The sequence below is a fragment of the Carcharhinus amblyrhynchos genome, chromosome 18, assembly GCF_965287045.1.
Source record: "Carcharhinus amblyrhynchos chromosome 18, sCarAmb.v2.hapA, whole genome shotgun sequence".
NCBI classification, from domain to species: domain Eukaryota; kingdom Metazoa; phylum Chordata; class Chondrichthyes; order Carcharhiniformes; family Carcharhinidae; genus Carcharhinus; species Carcharhinus amblyrhynchos.
In genome coordinates, this window is record NC_137341.1 from 20,806,549 (window position 1) to 20,827,512 (window position 20,964).

A 20,964-nucleotide genomic window follows, 5' to 3' on the forward strand; every position below is an offset into this window, starting at 1 on the left:
TCTGAGTTAGAAAGTTGTAAGTTGTAACTCCACTGCTGGACTTCAGCACAGAATCTAGGCTGACGCTTCTAGGGAAGTGTTGCATTGACACCGGTCCCATCGTTTGGATAAAATTAAACTTGGGAGTGTTTGACAGGATTATGCAGAGGGAGACTTGAGGGGCTCCTGCCAAATAGGGCAGCCTCCACCAGGTGGCCACATGAATATAGTTTTGCTGTCACCTTCTCATAAACACTGACTGTTGGTTGTGTTAATCCCTGCAGTCAGTGCCTGCAACACTGGGGTTCTTCGACCCATTTGGGGAGATTTAATAGGCTCAAAGAGTCAAATGGCCTGCACTTACTCATTTGTTCCTATGACTTTGGTCGGAGTGTCACGCATATTTTGTACGGCTGCACGCAATCTCAATGAAGGTAAGGCTGCCAGAGAAAAGGCCTGAAGCTGTCAACGCAGTCGCGAGAGGGTTGGGATGGTTGGTGGAATCATGAAAGATGAAAAGGGTCAGGATCACATTCTTAGTATTTGTATGGGTGTTTCTCATTGTTATTTTCTCCAGCAAAGTTGAATGGATCTGTGTGCAGTGAAATAGTGATACACAAAATAACACCATGGAAAGAAAATACAAACAGCAGCTGGGCAGCAGCTGGATTCAAATAACAGTGACCTTTTCCTCAGACTGATTGTAGGAAGGAATTCATGCAAGACATTAATAATAACCTTATTGCTGTAAATCTTAGCAATAACAGCATTATTCACATTGTGTAACCAAATTAAGCAGTTTCATTAAATCACAGTATATTGGGAGATGATTAGCTTTATTATTGTATGTGCAAACATTCCATCATTTCCTCTTGCATTTTATTGCTTATTTAGAGTTCATTGTTAACTCCCTTACCTCCACTCTCAATGTTATTGATGTCCAGAAATCCAAGAATTTCTTTTGTGGCCTTGTGCATTACTAAACTTAACAGGAAGTATTTGGTAGGGTGGTATAGCTCACTGTCTATTTGACATTTATATTTATCATAGTGCAGTTTAATGAAGACTTGTATGTGAAACACAGGATGGCATTGTGGCTGTGCTTTGCTTCACTTATTGGTTGGAAAAAGCTCTTTCAACTTTGCACTTCAGTGAAATTGAATGAAATGATTATTTGTCTCCATATCTCCTTATTTCTGTCTCCTTGACATCCTAGACTTTGGATTGTATTGTCCTAAAATTCCTGTAGTGCTAGTTGGGCTTTGAATTGGAACTTAACATTGACAAAGATGTTATTCTTTGCTGTTACAGGACAAAAGCTACTGTTGAGATGCTGCTTGCATATTGCACTTGTTGAAGGAGGTTGAAAGCAGATAGGTTGAGAGCTCCTGTCAACATGTTACTGAAGGTTTAGGCTACACAGGAAGCAGCAGTTTAACTTGCTGTACACACTTGCTTTGTTCAAGTACAGATTGTGCCATATTGTAATAAATGTCTTTAATTTCAGGCATTGCAAGAATTGAAGCTGAAAGCCCTCTTGGGTTATAAGCAGTAATTGTCTTATCTTTTCTTCATAGGACTGCCCCTCATTATTTTCAGGTAATCAACAGTTTCCAGATACGCATGTTCAAACACTATCGTGTTAAATCAAAGGCAATATTTTGTTGCCTAAAACCATTTTTCTTGAGTGCTGTAACTTATTTACATTAACATCAATGTGCATTTATATAGTGCCTTTAATGTTATAAAAATAAATACTCCACTGGGATGAATCTGAGGAGAGGCCATTGCTACTTGAGCCCAGCTGCCATTCAGATGCTATTTTTACTTTTGTTCCAGGGGTTTTATTTTGTGCATTATCATTTCATTGCACGTTGAGATCCAATCAACATTGCTAGTAAAACATAACAATGGGAAACATCCATACATTCACTAAGAGCGGAATTTTCCCTTTTTTTTGGGCAGAGTTCTTGCAATGGGTGGGAAAAATGGCGACAGCCTTCTCTGCCATATTGTTCAGCTGATTGTAGAAAAAAGTGAAGGAGCAGATCCCACAGTATAACACTTAGAATTTGCCTCACCTCGCCAGCAACTTAGTTTTTCTAGATGTTCCTGCTTTCTCCTCCACAGTTAAACATGGGTTCCTGGAGGATTAAATAATTTTCTTCCAGCAGCTGTCAAATTGAGAGAAATGAAGCATTTGAATTAGAAATATTAAAATTGCATTATGTGCAACATTTAAGTTGTTCTCTGATGTGAGACTGCGACAGCAGATTGGTAGGAAGCAGAAGGGGAACGAGTCAAAGTAAAATGTAAAGAAAAATACCCATTAAAATTTAGTGCCTGCCTGAATTCCAATTTTTTTTTGATGTAATTTCATGCCAGTAGAACATTCAGCAGATTAGAGATCACAACAGCACTTGTTTTCTGTAGAGCAACTTCTGAAGTTGCACTTCACATACCTTGCAATAGTTTTGTATTTCCAAACCATTCTCTGCATTTACCTTTAACCCAGCTGTAAAATTCCATAGTTTGATATGGTTGGGAGATACTTTGCGATAGAACTAGTGAATATAAATGTCACTTTTGTCGTGGTCCTAGGGTAGGCAGGATAGGGATCTCCTGAGTGCAGCTCGCTCTCCAACAAGTTATCATTTCATATTAATAGTGAGAGTGATCATTTCTGTGAGAGTGCAGGCAGAGCGAAGTGGATGTCACCATGGATGACTCAGTTGCACAAGTGAGGAAGGTGAATGGAAGAGCAATATTGGTAGGGGATTTGATAGGGTAACCCCTTCAATCATAATTCTAGGATGTTAGGTTGTCTTTCTGGTGCCAGGGTCAAGGATGACAAAAACTTAGCAGAGTCAGAATGGGAGAATTGCCCCATTGCTTCCACATGCACCTTGTCAATATTGTTCAGGACCATATATGCTTCAATCAAATCATCCCTCACTCATCCACACTCGAGTGGAACAACCTAGTCTTTCTAGCCTTTCCTCATCAGATAACCCACTCATTGCAGGTATCAATCTAGTAAACAACCTCTGAACCAACTCCAATGTACTTGCATCCTTTCTTAATTAAGGAGACCAAAACCACACACAGGTTTAGCGATGTCATTTCACCAATGCCGTTTCTAACTGAAGCATATCATCTTACTTTTATGTTCAATTCTGTTTATTAAAAAGTACAGCATTTTATTAGCCTTCTTAATTACTTGTACCTGTGTACTAATCTTTTGTTACTCATGCAGTAGAAAACCTAGATCTACCTGTGCCTCGGAATTCTACAGCTGCTCTCCATTTAAGTAATATTCTGCTTTTTTATTTTTCCTGCTAAAGTGAACATTGACACATTTTTCAAACTATGCTCCATCTTCCTGATTTTTGTTCACTCCCTCAACCTATCTGTATCCACTTACAACCTCCTATGTCCTCTTCACAACTTGCTTTCCTACTGCCTTTGTGTCATCTTCAAATTTAGCTACCATGCTTGCACTTCCCTCGTCTAAGTCACTAAAAATTTGAAGCCCCGGCACAGACTTCTGTGGGATTCCAATCGTCTCATCAGTGCTGCTCACTGAGAGATGCATAAAACTGGGAAATGGCACTAGTTTGAATTACTCAGCAAGCAATAGGTCAGACTACAAGTCAATACCTAAAATTGGAGGTCATTTGGAGCTTTGTCTACGTTTTATGTGCAAGGGGAGGAGATTAAAGCCATTTCATCTTTTATCATCCAAAAGTCCTTGAAGTAGTGGGAAATTTCAGCATGCAAAACAGGCAATAGTGACATATTTTCAGGTTCTGATCAGATATTGTGATCTGTTAGAAAGCGGAGAAGTGTGTGAAATTCTTGCCTTCTATTTGGTGGGATAAAAAGAGCACCTTTGTTATTGAAGGCCTTGACAAGGAAACACATGTCATGAGCAAAAACCGCCTGTAGTTTAGAATTCAGTTCATTTATGTAACTTGTGACCTCAGAGGCAAACGTGAAATTAACCAACCAGTTCATATCATTCAATTGAGGAACATTCAGTTCTTTTTCTTTCATTTGGAAAAACAAGTCAATCTCTGCTTTTAGGTTCCACACATTTTTCAGAACTTTCCCCAAACTAAATCATCTAACATTTGTATGGCAGAGAACATCTATATGCTCTGACCTAGACTTCTCTAACAAAGAGACAAATTGCCTGTGGTTTAATGCCTTTACTCTAATAAAGTTGACAATTTTGGAACTGTGTCCACAATATTGCTTAGTTTCAGAATACTCTTGCACAGAACCTCTTCGTGAATAATATAATTCAGAAAAATGATTTTCTGCTCTGGGTTTGTTTCTTTCGCTTGGTCCTGAATGCATTTCAACATTTTTCAAGTCAAGTTGGGGCTTCCATTGGTGATCACGCTCGTCAGTCTCTTCTAATTCAGTTCAGGTTTTGAGGTGCTGTTATTTACTGCTTCCAATAAATGGTTTCCGATAGTCATGTTTTCATTGAAGCCAATTCTTAAGTAATTTCAAAACTTGTAGTAATGTCTTGTATGAGAATCAACAATTGGGCTGTATCTTTTGCATCGTAGCTCTCATTAAGTACCAGAGCTAAGTAAGAAAGATTGCTCATCTTTAATTGTTGGCCCAGGTACTCTGAGCTTGCACTAGTGCTAACCACTGTGGCAGTAGAGTGCCATAGCAGTTAACACTGCTGCCTCACAGCAACTGAACTTGGGTCCCTGGTGCTTTGAGGTGACTGTCTGTGTGGAGTTTGCACATTCTCCCCATGTTTACGTGGGTTTCTTCTGGGTGCTCCGTTTTCCTCCCAAAGTCACAAAGATGTATAGGTTAGATTGATTGGCCATATTAAATTGCCACTTAATGTTCCAAGATATATAGGTTAGCATGGTAAATAAGCTTGCTTACAGGATAACCCCCAGTAGACTTGATGGGCCAAGTGGCCTCCTGCTGCATTGTAGGGATTCTGTGATTTCTTCTACACCTTTTATCATAGTTTGCCTTCATAGTGAAACTTTTTAAAATTGTGTTTTCTGGTCTGGCCACAATGTTGCAGCAGTTAAGTAAACATTCCTTGGAAAAAGGCTTGTGGTTTTTGTGCAGTCACGTAGCTCACTCTGGTAATTCTATCTTGTGGCATACATCATCTGGATGAAAAAAACTTTGCTCTTCTTTTCATTTGAGCACCATCTCATGCAATTATCCAGCTTTCTTTTGGTCAGACATGTTCTTGTATTTAGCTGCATGTTTGTTCTCAAAGTGATGGTTTGAGTTGTATTCTTTGACTAATATGACACTTGCAAACTAAACACACAGTTTTCTCTACGACATTTGTGGAGAAATAGACTGAAGTCCACTTCCTGTTAAACACTCGGTATTCAGCATCTATTTTTCTTTGACAAACTCATGTTTGTATTGCACCCCTTCACTGAAACACGACAAATGTGAATTCCTGCGAAATTGAAAGTTATGTGGCTAATTTCTGTGTAACTCCCATGCTAAACCATCGGCTGCTATGATTAGTATTATGATCATAGCAACCAATCATAGACCAATGCCCTTCATGCAGACACTGCATTGTTTTCTGCTGTACAACGTTCTTTGATAAGTAAATTTTAATCAAAGCACAACGGTCTGGTATTTGTTTTTGGCTGCCTGGGAGTCATAGTAGGCCAGACAGAATATATGGGCCATATATTGCCCACCCCTGCTCTTCTGTGAAAACAGAAACAAAATATGTGTTCCTTTCATCCACCATTTCTTTATTAACTACTATTAGCTGCTCACCTCAAGATAAAGGGGAGGCGGTTTAGAACGGAGTTGAGGAGGAACTTCTTCACTCAAAGGGTGGTGAATCTCTGGAATTCTCTGCCCGTTGAAGTGGTGGAGGCTGCCTCGCTAAATATTTTTAAGAAGCGGGTTGATGGGTTCTTGATAAGAGAGGGGATTAAGGGTTATGGGGAGAGGGCGGGAAAGTGGAACTGAGCCACGACAGATCAGCCATGATCTTATTGAATGGCGGGGCAGGCTCGAAGGGCTAGATGGCCTACTCCTGCTCCTATTTCTTATGGTCTTATTGTCACTCTCTAGAGGACCAACACTTATCCATTTCCTTTTTAAATATCTGTAGAAACTCTTGCTATTCATTTTTACGTTTCTAGCTCCTTCTCTAATTACTTTCTCTCTTGATTAACCTTTTAGTCATTCTCTGATGTTCTTTGTATTCTAATCAGTCATCTGACCTGCCACTCAACTTTGCACAATTTGGAAAGCAAAAAATTAGCAAGTGTGTTTGGAAGGCAGAGGAACAAAGACTGGAAGATAAACAACAGGGGAGTTTGGTTGTGCTAAATGGTATATAAGGCAATTAAAAAAGGTTAAGGAATAAGGCAGATGAAATGAGTGCACAGATTGGCAAGTGGGAGAATGATAATATAGCTATTACTGTAGCTAAAATGTTAGAAAGAAGGGCTGGAATAGGCCAACATTTCTGTTACAGGGTTTACAGATCACATAAAGAAGGCTTTAATAAGGAAAGGAATTGCAAACATAGATGCAAGAAACAGTTAAACTGTGAGGAGGGATGATATGGTAGAAGGATCCTCAAGTGTCATTTGGGTTGAATTGAAGAATAAAAAGGGAGCAATCACACTGCTGGGAGTATACTATAGATCTCCAAACAGTCGTGGGAGAATAGAAGGGCAAATACGTAGACAAATCTCTGAAGTACAGAACAAAATAGGACAGTAATAATGAAGAATTTCAACTACTCTAACATTAAACTTGGACAGAATTAGCGTGAAAGGCATAGAGGGAACGAAATTCTTAAAATACCTTCTGAAGACTTTGGCCAGAAAGGATGCAGTTCTGGACTCATTTTCAGGGAATGAAGCTGGGCTTGTGGAATTTGTATTGGTTGGGAGCACTTCAGTTTGATTTGGGGTAATTATGGAAAAAGACAAAGATAAACAGGATACAAAAAGCGCAGTTGAGGAAAAGTTAATTTTACTAAACTGAGAAGTGATTTAGCTTAGGTGGACTGGAAACAATTATTTGAACATTAAATCAGTTCTGGATCAGTGGGAAGAATTCAGGGATAAGATAGTGAAGGTTCAGAGCAAATATAACCTCTTAAATTAGAAGGTGGGAGTAACAAATTCAGAGCCCCAGGATGTAAAGAGGCTGAGAGGAAACGAACAATAAAAAAGGAAGCTCTTTACAGATACCAAGGGCTCAAAACTGCAGAAAACCTAATGTTTTCAGAGGACTGGAGGAAGCTAACATGTTATTGTTTAAAAAGTGACAAAAGGATAATCAAGTAAGACATTGTAGGCCAGTCAGCCTAACCTCAGTGGTGTGAAAATAATTGGAAAATTTCAGGATATGTTTTCATTTAGAAAGAAACCAGGTAATCAAAGAGAGTCAGCGTGGAATTGTTGAGAGAAGATCATGTCTGACGAATATGATTACATTTTTTGAGGAGTTGACTTAGAGGGTTGATGAGGATAATGCATTTGATGTTGTCCATTTGGATTTTTTCAAGGCTTTTGATAAGCTTTCACTTGGCAGGTTAGTCACTAAAAAAAGCAAAGGAGAATGGTTGATATTTTTGTGACTGGAAGGCTATTTCCACTGGGGACCTGCTGGCAGTGTACCAAGACTTTTGTGGTATATATCAATGATTTGGACTTGAATATAGCAGGGTATGATTAAGAAGTTTGCAGATGTTACAAAAATTTGCCATATGGTTGATAATGAAGATGAAAGTTGTAGACCGCAGAAGACAGCGCCAGGGACCCGGATTCAATTCCTGCCTTGGGTGACTATCTGTGTGGAGTTTGCACATTCTCCCTGTGTTTGCATGGGTTTCCTCTGGATCTTCCAGTTTCCTCCCACATTCGAGAGATATGCAGATTCGGTTGATTGGTCATGCTAAATTGCCCCAAAGTGCCAGGAGGATTAGCAGGGTGAGTATGTGGTGTTATGGAGAGAGTGTTTCATGGGATTGTTGTCAGTGCAGGCTCAATAGGCCAAACGACCTCCTTCTGTACTGTAGGGATTCTTTGATTCTATGACTCATCAGGTATATGGAACAGTGACAAATGTAACACATTTTAAAAAAAGCTAACAGGCAAGGGCATGCACAATGAATGATAGCATACTTCAATGTGTAGAGGAGAAAAAGGGTCCTGAAGTGTATGTCACATATCCTTGAAGGTGGCTGGGCTGATAGATAAGGTGGCCAAGAAGGCATAGACGATAGTCACCTTTATTAGTCAAAACATAGAATTCAAGAGTAGGTATGGTAGACTGGAACTGTATAAACTAATGGTTCAGCCACAGTTGGAGGACCATGTACAGTTCTGCTCACCATAGTGTTGGAAAGATATAATTACCTGAGAGAAGGCGTAGAGGAGATTTTTGAGGCTGTGATCTATTTTAATTATGAGGAAAGATTGGGCAGCCTTAGGTTTCGTTTGGAACAGGAGAGATTGAGGGGAGATCTAATTAAAGTGTTTAAAATTCTGAAATATCTAGATAGAGTGGGTAGGAAGTCCTAATTCCCCGGATAAGGGGTCCATATATTTGGGGCATAGATTTAGGACAAGAAGAAGTTGAGGGGATTCAAAAGGAATTAGTTTCACTCAGATCGTGGTGTGAATGTGGAACTCACTGTCTGAAAAGAGGCAGACACCCTCTCATTTAAAAAGTATTTTGACTTGCACGTGTAGTACCTTAACCTACAAGACTGCAGACCAAAAGCCCAAAAATGGGATTAGGCTGGATCGCTCCTCATCGGCCTGCGCAAACACGATGAGCCAAATGGTCTCCTGTCTTGCAAATTTCTGTGATTTTACATGTGCTGCTGTTGCTTTTCATAACTTAGTCATGTGGGCATTTCAGTTAAGATTAATTCTCTTCTTATCTAGTGTGTATGTACATACATTTACTTTCTCTCCTCATTCTCTTTACCTCCTCTATTGTTCACAGTCACTCACTTTCTTTCTCATTTGCTTTCTAAAAGGAGTCATTAGAATGTGGTCAGGCACAGGAAGCTGACCAATTTCCTCACTCTACTACTCTCTAATTAGCCCTGAAGTATTTTTGAACCCCAATTATTGGCCAAGCAGAAGCCAGCAACCTTGGCACAGATGAGGTATGGAGCCTGCAGTTTGCTGGTCTATATAGCTCAGTAGCACACTGGCAATATGTTTATCAACTTGGCCAGGGGCAAGCAGTTTTATCTCTTTTTAAGATTGTTGGTTTCTTGCTGTGATTTTTGACTGTGCACAATCCTTTGGCTGAAAGGAAGATTGAGTGATAAGCCCCCAGCTTGAAGGCTCTGTCATTCTTCTCTGCAAAGCAACACAAATCTGTCCATCTTGTAGTTTAATGCCTGTAGATTGCAGCATATCCAAGTAAACATTATTGTAACAACCGTATTTTAACATTAATAAATTAGCTGTAATCAGCCCAGACCATTCTATTTCTAATCCTACTGCTTGATGAATGTTAGTGCCTATAGAGCAAAAAAGCCTTCATGTCACCGTTGCCCTATTACGAGAAAAGGTAATTCTTTGTCTTAGGTGACAATTTATAGACTGAGATGGATTGGCTTAGGAATGCTACTCTGTAAAATTTCATTAGGATGACTATTTCTAAGAGTTTTTATAGTTCGTAAGGCTGTTTGAACTGGATGCCTGAAAGAAGTGCAGAGATGTGTGTAGTGATGACAGCTGGAGTTACTTCAGCAACAGGAGGAAAACTTTTAATGTTCAAAGCATCTGTCAGTAATAGTAATGGGTTAATGATAGACCTTGCTGCAGGCAGGTGCAAATTCAGACGTTCTATGGAATTCAGTAAAACAAGAGTGCAATTCTAGGATTAGGAATGTGGCAGTTTGGAAAGAGCAAATCGATCATTTATTAGTGGGAGGTTACAACGAAGTGTCTGACTACAGGACAGAATCTTGCTGATTTCCTGCAAAATGTCCAGTGATGCTAGCATATTCAGATTTATTCTAGAAATGTATCAAATGTCAGCTGGGCAGTGAGGTATGCAAGGAAGGGAAGGGCATCTGAAAACATCAATACAGGAAGTCCTCATTTAAAGTGCTGGTGGCATTCATGAAAATCGCCAATTTAAGTGAAATCCCTTCAAATGAAACATAGTTTCTCATGGGAATTAATGTTAAAGCCATAATTAGTTTCATGAGTACAATTTTTGCTCAGAAAAATCAATGTAAAAATTGAGATACCATATGTTCTGGAATACTGTAAATTACAGTGCAGTAAGTGATTTTAAAATTGTTGCCGTGCCTGCATGCTTGTTCCTTGCAGAGAGAGCTCTTTAAAAATTAGTCTAAAAGTGTCAAGGGATATGAGGAGAATACGAGAGTATGGTGTCGAGATAGAGGATCAGCCATGATCATGTTGAATGGCAGAGTAGACTCAAAGAGCCAAATGGTCTACTCCTGCTCCTATTTTCTATATTTCTATGTTTAGGTTCCTCAAACATATGTTCTGATATGGTGCAGAGCAGTACAACAAAGAATTAACTTAAAAACAGAAGTCCACAGCAGTTCCTCAGACATGTATGCAAAAACATTAGATTAATTTGAAAAACAAAGTTTATAGTACGGAACCTGTACTATAAGATACAGGACAGTGGAGAATTCTTTCAAAAAACAAAGTTCGCAGTTTCTCGGTGAGTAGAGGGTATGGTTGGGGGAAAAAAACTTTTTAAAAATGAAGTTCAATTTATTACCAGGGGTTGTGGGGGTGAGGTACCTGAAAATACAGCCTAAAAGCTAGGTTCTGACAATGTACAAGAAGGACAAAATAGCACCAATCATTAGCCAGACCCCACTCAGAATCAGTGGGCTTGGTCATGTGATGACATTATTCGCACTCCTTCTGTTGTTTAAATGGGGAATACTGCACTTTAAATGGAATATAAACATAAAATATAAAGCTCTTTAAAACTAAAACTAAACTGCTTTAAAGGGGGTCACTTAAAACAGAGCTTTGCTGTACTGAGTGATTAATTGGAAGTCTTACTAATTAGTTTCACAGCTGGAATTGCTCATTATTTTTCTAGCATTTACCTGCATTACAACTGTGACTATGCTTTAAATATACTTCAGTGGCTGTGAGCAACTTTGTAATGACCTAACTTGTGAAAAGCATGGTATGATGGAAGATTTTCTATTCTTCCATCCATATAATCTCTAAGGCTGCAGTGGGCCTCTAGATATGAATATAGGAAAGCCTTAGTTGTGTGTGAGAGTTCCCAGGTGAAGGTGAGTATTGGTATAGGTATAAGCAGGTTCCAAGTGTGAGTGTAAGAAAGTCCTTATGTCAAGTACTCGTTATTGTTTTCATGTAGCCTTGTTTACACAGAAGTTCCAGGAAATTATCTGTTTTCTGACTCGACATTGCTTGTAATCATCCAATTGAAATTATAATAAATAACATCCTGCCACCTCAGTTGGAAAATGAGACATTTGACACAATGAGATGCAAAACAAAATATTTAACCATTATAAATCAAATACTCTTTGGAACTAATACAATTCAATGACTACCCTCATCATGCCAACAGTCCCTAAACTCATTTATTGCTAATCTTTGGTCAGTATTTTCTGACCAAACAAGCAAATTGAATCCATTAGAAAGAAAAATCTGGTTTCAAGTATACCATATTGAAATGGGAGGTTGGGTGAAACTTGTGCCCGATATTTATGAAGAGTGTCTGCAGCTGGGAAACCTGGAAATACCAAGGTGATGCATGTCCTGACAAATTTAACTCCAAGCCTTCTAGGAGTACTCTATTTCTTGCTCAGCAGCTGGCCAGGTTGACAGAGGCTGGCCTGCTGCCAGGTAGGACATCCTATGGTAGAAGGCTGCAGCTGTGCACCACTAGGAATAGTCCCTGAGCGCTGAAGAGAATTGGAGGGAAGTGGGTTACTTGGAGCACAGCAGTGAAAAAGGTATTGTAGAAGGTTTGCTTGAGAGGCTGGAAGCACCTCCTCCTCTTCCTAGCCTACGAGCAGCATTGGAAATGCTAGTTCTGGTAGTTCCTCTCTGTAGGTTTGTTCAATCCTGGGATACAGAAAGTCAAATCTATTCCAAAATTTGAGGACTAGAAATTAATTCAAACATTCAGTGAATTTGAATATTGTAATCAGCTTTGGAAAAGGTTTCTGGCCGTCCATAAACCCATCAAGATTAAACCTGAAATGGGCACTTTTGTGTGAGCTTGGGGGTCTACCTTCATATTTTTAGCAGCTTAACTCAACCGTATATCATTTGTTGGGTTAGGCATTAAAATTCCCAATGTGGTGCTTTGATAATTACTCCTACTACCCTCATAGGGTGACCTCTCAATGCTATGCTTCCCTCTTTTGTAACATTTTCAATTGAAGTATTATTTTCATAGTATTGCGGAATTATACTAGCTAAAATGATAGCCTGATTTTGATTGAATGGAAATGTAACTTTGGATAGAGGAAAAATGCAGAGTCGCCAGTGGAGGAAATGTAGGTCCTCTGCTGTGACCAGCACTGCAGTAATTCAGATGTGTCTAGAAGAACCTGATAGCACAGTCATTGTGTGAAGCAGACAGCTCTAGGCATTTTGATGACTATGTAATTTGATGTGCCACAAAGTAATAGTTCTGTCAGCCAATACTTGGATCAGGTGATGAATCTCCAATTGGTGATAAAAGAGGTTTTGGATAGATTTTGTGCATTTCAAAATATCCCATTGGCTTTCACATTCTTAAATTACTGGACCTTGATTCATCAGCTACTTCCTCAGATGCAACAGCTTGTTCTAAAAACTGCAATAAACACTTCACTTTTTACTGCTTTATGATGTGGAGATGCCAGTGTTGGACTGGGGTGGGCACAATAAGAAGTCTCACAACACAGATTAAAGTCCAACAGGTTTATTTGGAATCACAAGCTTTTGGAATGCTGATGAAGGAGCAGCACTCCGAAAGCTCATGATTCCAAATAAACCTATTGGACTTTAACCTACTGTTGTGAGACTACTTAATTTACTGCTTTAGGATGTGTTGCAGATCAGTGCAGTATTGTATAGATAGTGGAGAGTGCATTGCATATTCAGATTCACAGAGATAGTGACCCCAGCTATATAAATAGTGACCACAACAGCAGGAATAAATATAATGTAGACACCTTCTCCATAGTATTGTGTGTATGAATTAGTGGGTTAGACAGAAACAATAACTATACACTACAGCAGAATTGCAGGGTGTAGAGACAGTGGAGTTGATTCCAACAACAACTTGAATTTATATAGAGCCTTTTTACACAGGAAAGAGCTCCAAAGTGCTTCATAGAAAGATAATCAGACAAAAATTGATGTTGAACCAGAGGAATAGATGTAAAGGTGCTAAAGCTTTTTGAAAGAGGTAGCTTTTAAAGAGAGAAAGAATTCCCAATATTAGGACCTATATCCTAAAGGAAAGGTCACCAATAATGGGAAGACAGGAGCGTAGGTGCACGTATTTCCAGAAATGGGGAATGCAGAATTCCTGAAGGATTTTGGGGTTGAAGTGGGCTTCAAGAGAATCTAGGTCAGAAAGGGATTTGAACACATGCTGATAATTTTAAATGGTTAGCAGACCCCATGTAGATAATCAAGCACTATGGGTGATGCATGAGTGGGATTCAGTGTGGGCAACAGAGCTTTTGATGGTTTTACTGAGAGCTAGGTCACCAAAGTGGAGGTGAGAATAAACTTGAGCAAATTCATGTGAGGACATCACCCCATAAAAGAAAAGTGCTGAAAGTACACAGCAGGTCTGACAGCAAATGTGGCGAGAGAAACAGAATTAGTGTTTCAAGTCCATGACTTTTCATCACGTCTGATGAAATTTAATGTAAGGTGAAACTTGACTTTAAAGACAAGACCATAGTTCCAGATGGATGTTAACCCACAAACTTTCTATTAATTTGGCTGCCACTTAATTTCTCTGGAATTTCACCCACCAAATAAAACAATTGCAGTTTAGCCATTGATGGTTGAATTTTTGGAGAAATCAAATCAAAAAAATTGTCAAGTTGATAATTGATAGTTACTCATTTCTAATTGTATTTTGATTTTGCTTTGAGTGGTTTGTTCTTGAAACAAAGATTGTGGAGCACTCAAAAATTGAAATAAATTTACTCACCAAAATCTCTTATAACAGCCTAGCACTCTTCCGCAAGGCACCATCAACATGAATCTTTCCACTGACGTCACTGACGGTGAGAGCAAGACAGCTCAGAAGAACTCACTTTGCATTATAATGCCAGAGAAACAGCATTTCATTCGTGCAGAAAACAAAGAGACCATCAATGGGTGAGTGTTGTTTCTGATATTATAAATCACTTGTTCCCTGGACGTGACTGATCTCTGCATCTTTCTGAGCTAGTTGGTGGGTAACTCTTCTGGACCTTTTCCTCCGTACATCTTTCTTGATCAGTCGGCCTCGAATTGTTGCCTTTAAATTAACTAGATCTGTATTAATTACATCACTGAATAGCCTTATCAATAGCTCTGAGAACCCATGATCAAACAAAGACAAACATGCATTTGTAAATTATAAATAATGAGTTTGTAGTTTCATTGAAGTCCTTATTCTGGATTTCAGATCAGTTTTTTTAAAAAAAGCTGCACAATTTATCTGCAACAGATGGCTGTTAAAAGGAGCTGGATTTTAACTAATTAAAAACCTTTCCATTGCCTCACTATCTAGGACTACTCTACACTTCGGAAACATTAACCTTCTAGAACATCTGGAATCTATATGGGAAGAACATAAGAAATAGGAGCAGGAGTAGGCCATCTAGCCCTTCGAGCCTGCCCCGCCATTCCATAAGATCGTGACTGATCTGAAGTGGATCAGTTCCACTTTCCCGCCTTCTCCCCATAACCTTTAATTCCATTGTCTATCAGAAATCTAAACACTACACTACACTGATAACACATGTACCTCTCCTGGTTCACATATCTGATTGCCAAATTGAACTTTGGGGTCATTTTGGAGGCAACCTGACTCCAGTGAGACCCACTTAACTCCATCCCCTCTCCATGAGAAGTGCCACCAATTGGATGAATAACCAGTCCTTAAACAAATCCAGTAATAAATTTGAAGATAAAGGGCCTCATATTATAGCTTGAAGTAGAGAAACTTCTACTGGGATTTGAAGATTGGAAACATTATACTGAGACTTTTAAGATGTGAGCTGCTAGGATTTAGTGAAGGGTCAGGGAGAACCAGAAAATAACACAAAGATGTAGAAATACAGTCAGAGGAGAGAGATACAAGTAGCAATAAAATTTGAAAGATGCAAAAGATTGCAGGGACCAGATTGAGGAAAATAACAAAAATGATGAAGGAGGTTTAAATTGAATATATGTCAATATCCATAGTCTAACTGATCATATTGGCTGTAGATGCGAAATGCTACATTCCTGATTGCCAGGTTTTCAGGAACAATAAAGGACGGAAAAGAAAAGAAAAGGGAGCATGGTAGTTTCGGTTAAGGATGTCAACAGTTCTAAGTAAGAATGATAGACCATTCTAGGACTAAATCTAATCTAAATCTATTTGACCTGAATTGAAGATCAGAGGGGCATTGTTGGGAATTTTATTTTTACAGGGTGCCAAACTAAGATGTGATTGATGAGCAAATCTGTCACAAAATTTCAAAGGTGTGTAACAAAAATAGAGTAATGATATTAGGTTTGTAAAGGTTGGCAGGGTGCACTTTGTGTAACGTTGTGCAGCATCATAGACTGGAGCTCCAAGAGGAGGAAGGTGATGGGAACTCTGCATCTTTGGAGGAAGAGCCAGATAAACCTACAGTTAGATGCCTGTATCTGACTGACTCATAGAATCCCCACAGTGCAAAGGAGGCTATTCGGGCCATCGAGTCTGCACCGACTCTGACATATCTTACACAAGCTTTCTCCCCTGCCCTGTAACTGCACATATTTACCATGGCTAATCCATCTAACCTACACATCTTGGAACACTAAAGGGCATGGCCAATCCGTCTAACCTGTGTATCTTTGGACTATGGGAGGAAACCAGAGCACCCAGAAGAAACGTATACACACATGGGGAAAATTTGTAAACGTCACACAATCGCCCAAGGCCAGCATTGAACTCGGATCCCTGGAGCTGTGAGGCAGCAGTGCTAACCACTGTGCTAGTATGCCGCCCTCAGGCATGGTTCTTTTAACCTGAGGCAGCAAAGCCATCTAAAACAAGGATCAGGATTGAATGGATTTTAAGAGGAGCCCCAGTTCCATGTGCCCTTCTTCATTTTCCCTCTCATTGTGCCATGTTTTTATCTTATATCCACACTTACACAATTTACAACTGGGATCAATGATAATCAATTTGAGTGTTTCTTTTCTCCACAGTCAGTGCATAGTTTCTTTACGCATGTTAAAAGAAAACCTACAATGATATTTTGAGAATTCTGGAATGTATCAACCTATGTAAATTATTGTCTTTCTATTAATAGGTTTAAGCTAACTAAGTTTGTGGCAAGTGAATAGCACTGATTCTCCTCAATTACTACATTGGATCCTTTCCCTGACAGTATATGTACCCTGTTTCCGTACTGTGAAAGTTGCAAATTACTGTTTAACTCAATAGAAGAAAACCCGAAGCAAAAAATGAGTAAAGCAGTGTTAAAGATTCCACCCTATCCAGACTCTGTACATGGTTATCTTTGCACCACCTGTTTATTCTAACTTTAAAAGCTCCAAGATTGTTCCTCTACTTGCCTGAATAAATAATCAAATTATTAATATATCTATAACCCTTAATAACCCCACTGTTCCGATGTCAATCTGGAATCACCTTCCTTCTCTGACTCTGTTTTGCATATTCACTGTTTGTTATTTCTAATCTCTAACCTTGCTCAAGGCTAGTAAATAAAGTTTTAAAGTTTATTTAGTAGTCACAAGTAGGCTTACATTCAGACTGCAATGAAAATTACTGTGAAAATCCCCTAGTCTCTACAGTCCAACGCCTGTTTGGATACACTGAGGGAGAATTTAGTATGGCCAGTTCACCTGACCCGCATGTCTTTGCACTGTGGAAGGAAACCAGACCACCCGGAGGAAATCCATGCAGATACAGGGAGATTGTGCAAACTCCATCCAGACAGTGACCCAAGCTGGGAATTGAATCCAGGTCCTTGACACTGTGAGGCAGCAGTGCTTACCACTATGCCATCGTGCCAAATTTTCGTTCTGAATAAATCACTAAGACTCCTGCTTGTTTAGGATTTCTGTACATAGATGCATCATTTGCTCTGTTCAGCATGAAGTTCTGTGCCATCTCTGGCTTTATGTTTGCTACTGATATTTGAATTGTGTTGATGATTGTACTTTGTGAGTATCTTCACCAACCCTGCAAAGATTAAAGGGTGCTGCCTGTACAAGTTAAATTGTTGAGTCATATTGACACTAAGTATGATAGTGATCTATGCAATGTCATTTAATTGACAATGCCTTCAAGTGAAAATCAATATGTGGAACTGTGGATACTGTTGGGGGGAATGGCCTCTCAGGAGATCGCAATAACAGCCCAGTTCGTTGCACCATGGTTGATTCTGCTACACAGAAGAGGAGAAGGTGTGGAAATGCAATAGTTATGGGGGATTCAGTTGTTATGGGAATATTTCTGTGGCCACAAAAGTAACTCCAGGATGATAAGTTGCCTCCCTGGTGCTAGGGTCAAGGATGTCACAGAGTGGCTAAATTCTGGAGGGAGAGGGTGAACAGCCAGTGTTTGTGGTTCACATTGGTACCAATGGGCAAGAGGGATACAGTTTACAAAGCGATATTGATAGGTTAAGTGGGCAAAATGTGGGAAATATGAAGTTGTTCATTTTGGAAGGGAGAACAAATGATTGAAGTCCTAAATCAAAATTTTAACATGTAATTTAGGACTTTGAATGAAATGCCAAACTGCTTATTTTGTGTATATTTGATATGGCTAAGTGCTTTATCAGTGTGAATACTTCTGTTTATCTATTCCATTGGCTTGCATGCCATTCAGCTATGTTCCTACTATGAATTATTGTCTGTTACTTCTATACTATTTGCATGCCCATGAAAGTTTACATACTGTATCTTGTGCTCTGTATATCAAACATAAACTTTTAAAAATTCAACTGTTTCAGATCATAACCTCTGCTCCCATTTTTTTCTCTATTTATTTTGTTTTGCTTGTTGGTGATGAATTTGAAGTTTCCATTGCATCGCCTTGAGAAACATGTTTTCTTTCTTGTCCTATTACCATCTTTTTTTCTTGCACCATCATCCCAATTGCCATTTAATCTTTCCTACCTTCCACCCTTAACACGAATCTTCCCTTTTTTTCTTCCCCTACTTTGTTAAAAATGTTATCATCTAAGTATTCCCAGTTGTGACAGTTTTTTTAAAATTCATGTGTGGTTTGGCCAGCATTTATTGCCCATCCCTGTTTGTCATTGAGACTGTGGTAGTGAGCTTCCTCTTGAACAATTGCAGTCCATGTCTTGTAGGTAAACCCATGGTGCTGTTGGGAAAGGAGTGCCAGGATTTTGTCTCCATGACAGTGAAGAACAGATATATTTCCAGATTAGGCTGCTGTGTGACTTGGAGGGAAACTTGCAGGTGATAGTTTTCCCATCTGTTGTCCTTGTCTTTCTGAGTGGTAGAGGATGTGTGTTTGGAAGATGCTATTGAAGGACCTTGGTGAGTTGCTATCATACATCTTGCAGATGGCACATGTTGCTGCCATTGTGTGTCAGTGGTGGAGGGATTGAATGTTCATGGTGGTGGGTGGGATGACATGTGGGTTGTTTTTTCCTTGTTGGTGTGGAGCATCTATTAGAGTTGCATTCATCCAGGCAAGTAAGGTGTAGTCCATCACACTTCTGACTTGTGCCTTGTAGATGGTGGACAGGTTTCTGGGAGTCAGGAGGCGAGTTACTGTCTGCTCATTGCTGAGTAAGTACCATTTACTGGCATTGTCGCAAGTACCCTCAATTACTTTGCTGATTATCAAAAGTAGACTGGTAGTGGAGTTGTAATTGGCCAAATTAGATCAGTCCATGCATTTTGTGGACAAGACACGTCTAGGCAATTTCCTGCTTTGCTGGGTTGATATTGTAGCTGTACTGGAATGGCTTGGCTACGGACTAGCCAAACTATTCTAGTACAGCTACACCACTGGTCTGGAGTGCAAGTTTTTGGTGCTATTGCCAGAATGTTGTCAGACCCACCGTTGTTGCAGTATCCAGTGCCTTCAGCCTTTTCCTAAAATCATGTGGAATCAGTCGAATTGGCTGAAGGCAGTGATGATGGGGAACTCAGGAGGAGGCCACGTTCATGTACGTGGCATATTTGGCTGAAGATTGTTGCAAGTGCTTCAGCCTTGAATTTTACATTGCTGTGTTGGGTTCTCCCATCATTGATGAAGAGACACTCGCAGAGCTTCCTCCTCTTGTTAGTTGTTTAATCGTCCACTGCCTTTCAATTGTGACAGTGTCATTGATATGAAATGGTAAATCTCTCTCTCCACAGATATTGATGGTATAGTTCCAGCATTTTCTGTTGTTACTTCCAATTTTTGACCCCTGGAATATTTTGCTCTTGAGAAAGCTGTGTGTAAAAACTCCCAAAAATGGTGGAGTATCATTCTCCCTTGGAGTTCTGATTTTTTTTTTGTATGTCTCCTTTTCAGTTGGTTTGAAATGCTGATCATATATCCTCGCACCAACAAACAGAATCAGAAGAAGAAGCGGAAGGTGGAACCTCCCACACCACAGGTAAAGAAAATGTAGGAAGGTGATGTGCAAATATAGAAGATAAGTTAATGTGAGACATACATCACATTGAGTTGAATTTAACCCTATTGTCTGTGGTGCCTATCACCAGCTAATTAAATTCTCCAATTACACAAACAATTAATTTTTAATAGGAATAATATTTATGTGACTGAATTGTTGTAGGAAAGAAAGAACATTTTGTATAGAAAATGACCCCAGAAAATTTCAAGAAGGTTCACAGTCACTTCCTTCAGCTTTAAATGTGGTCACTGCAATGTGGGAAAATGTGGTAAACCAATTTACGGTTAGCACAGTCCCACCAACAGCCACAAGATAACCTACCAATTGATCTATTTAATCGATGTTATTTGAGGGATAAATGTTGGCCAAGATACTGGGAAGATTTCCCATCAGAGACAACAGCACCATGATCTGCAGGCCATATGGAGAAAACGTATTCCTGATAGTAGTCTACAAGGTTATGAGGGGCATGGACCAAGTGGATAGTCAGAAGCTTTTTCCCAGGGTGGAAGAGTCAATTACTAGGGAGCATAAGTTTAAGATGCACGGGGCAAGATTTAAAGGAGATGTACGAGGCATGTTTTTTACACAGAGTGGTGGGTGCCTGGAACTCGCTGCCATAAGAGGTAGTGGAAGCTGAATAGATAGTGACTTTTAAGAGGCGTCTGGACATTAACAAGATGGGAACAGAGGGATATGGTCCCCAGAAGGTTAGGGGGTTTTAGTTCAGTTGGGCAGCATGGTGAGTGCAGGTTTGGAGGGCCAGAGGGCCTGTTTGTGTGCTGTAATTTTCTTTGTTTTTTGTTCTATATTAATGTGAAGTCATGGTTTTTATAGTTCTTATTTTCTCCGCATTTCTGTTGAAGACAATGATCCTTTTCTGTGGTATGATCCTGCTTAAGATCAATCTTAATTGAAGTTACTATTTTTAACTTGTGAGACGAGACAGTGAGCAGCAATGTGCTATTTAACGTGCTATTTTCAACATTTGTCACCAGGTAGCAACCAGGAGTCTGAGCTATATCTAATTTTTATCCTCCCTAATCCAGGGGCACTAAAGTCAATTTATAGCATTCCTACCACAATCCATGCTGAGGTCATGT

General features: G+C 39.5%; 1 protein-coding gene and 1 pseudogene across 8 annotated transcripts in view; one reads left to right on the forward strand and one right to left on the reverse strand.

Annotated features, from left to right (window-relative positions):
* The window catches only part of LOC145354895 (uncharacterized), a 169,568-nt gene that overhangs the window by 83,523 nt on the left and 65,081 nt on the right, over positions 1-20,964 (forward strand). For 5 of the 8 annotated variants that reach the window (XM_080206495.1, XM_080206497.1, XM_080206498.1 and 2 more), the window contains exons 4-5: positions 14,209-14,360; positions 19,756-19,840. In XM_080206495.1, coding sequence (XP_080062621.1) covers positions 14,209-14,360; positions 19,756-19,840 — 237 coding nt within the window. Of the gene's footprint in view, positions 1-2,705; positions 2,711-14,208; positions 14,361-15,693; positions 15,717-18,964; positions 19,020-19,755; positions 19,841-20,964 lie in introns of those variants that run through there. The other 3 variants (XM_080206500.1, XM_080206501.1, XM_080206503.1) reach the window with 3 other exon arrangements.
* On the reverse strand, positions 3,810-4,349 carry LOC145355152 (general transcription factor II-I repeat domain-containing protein 2B-like; annotated as a pseudogene).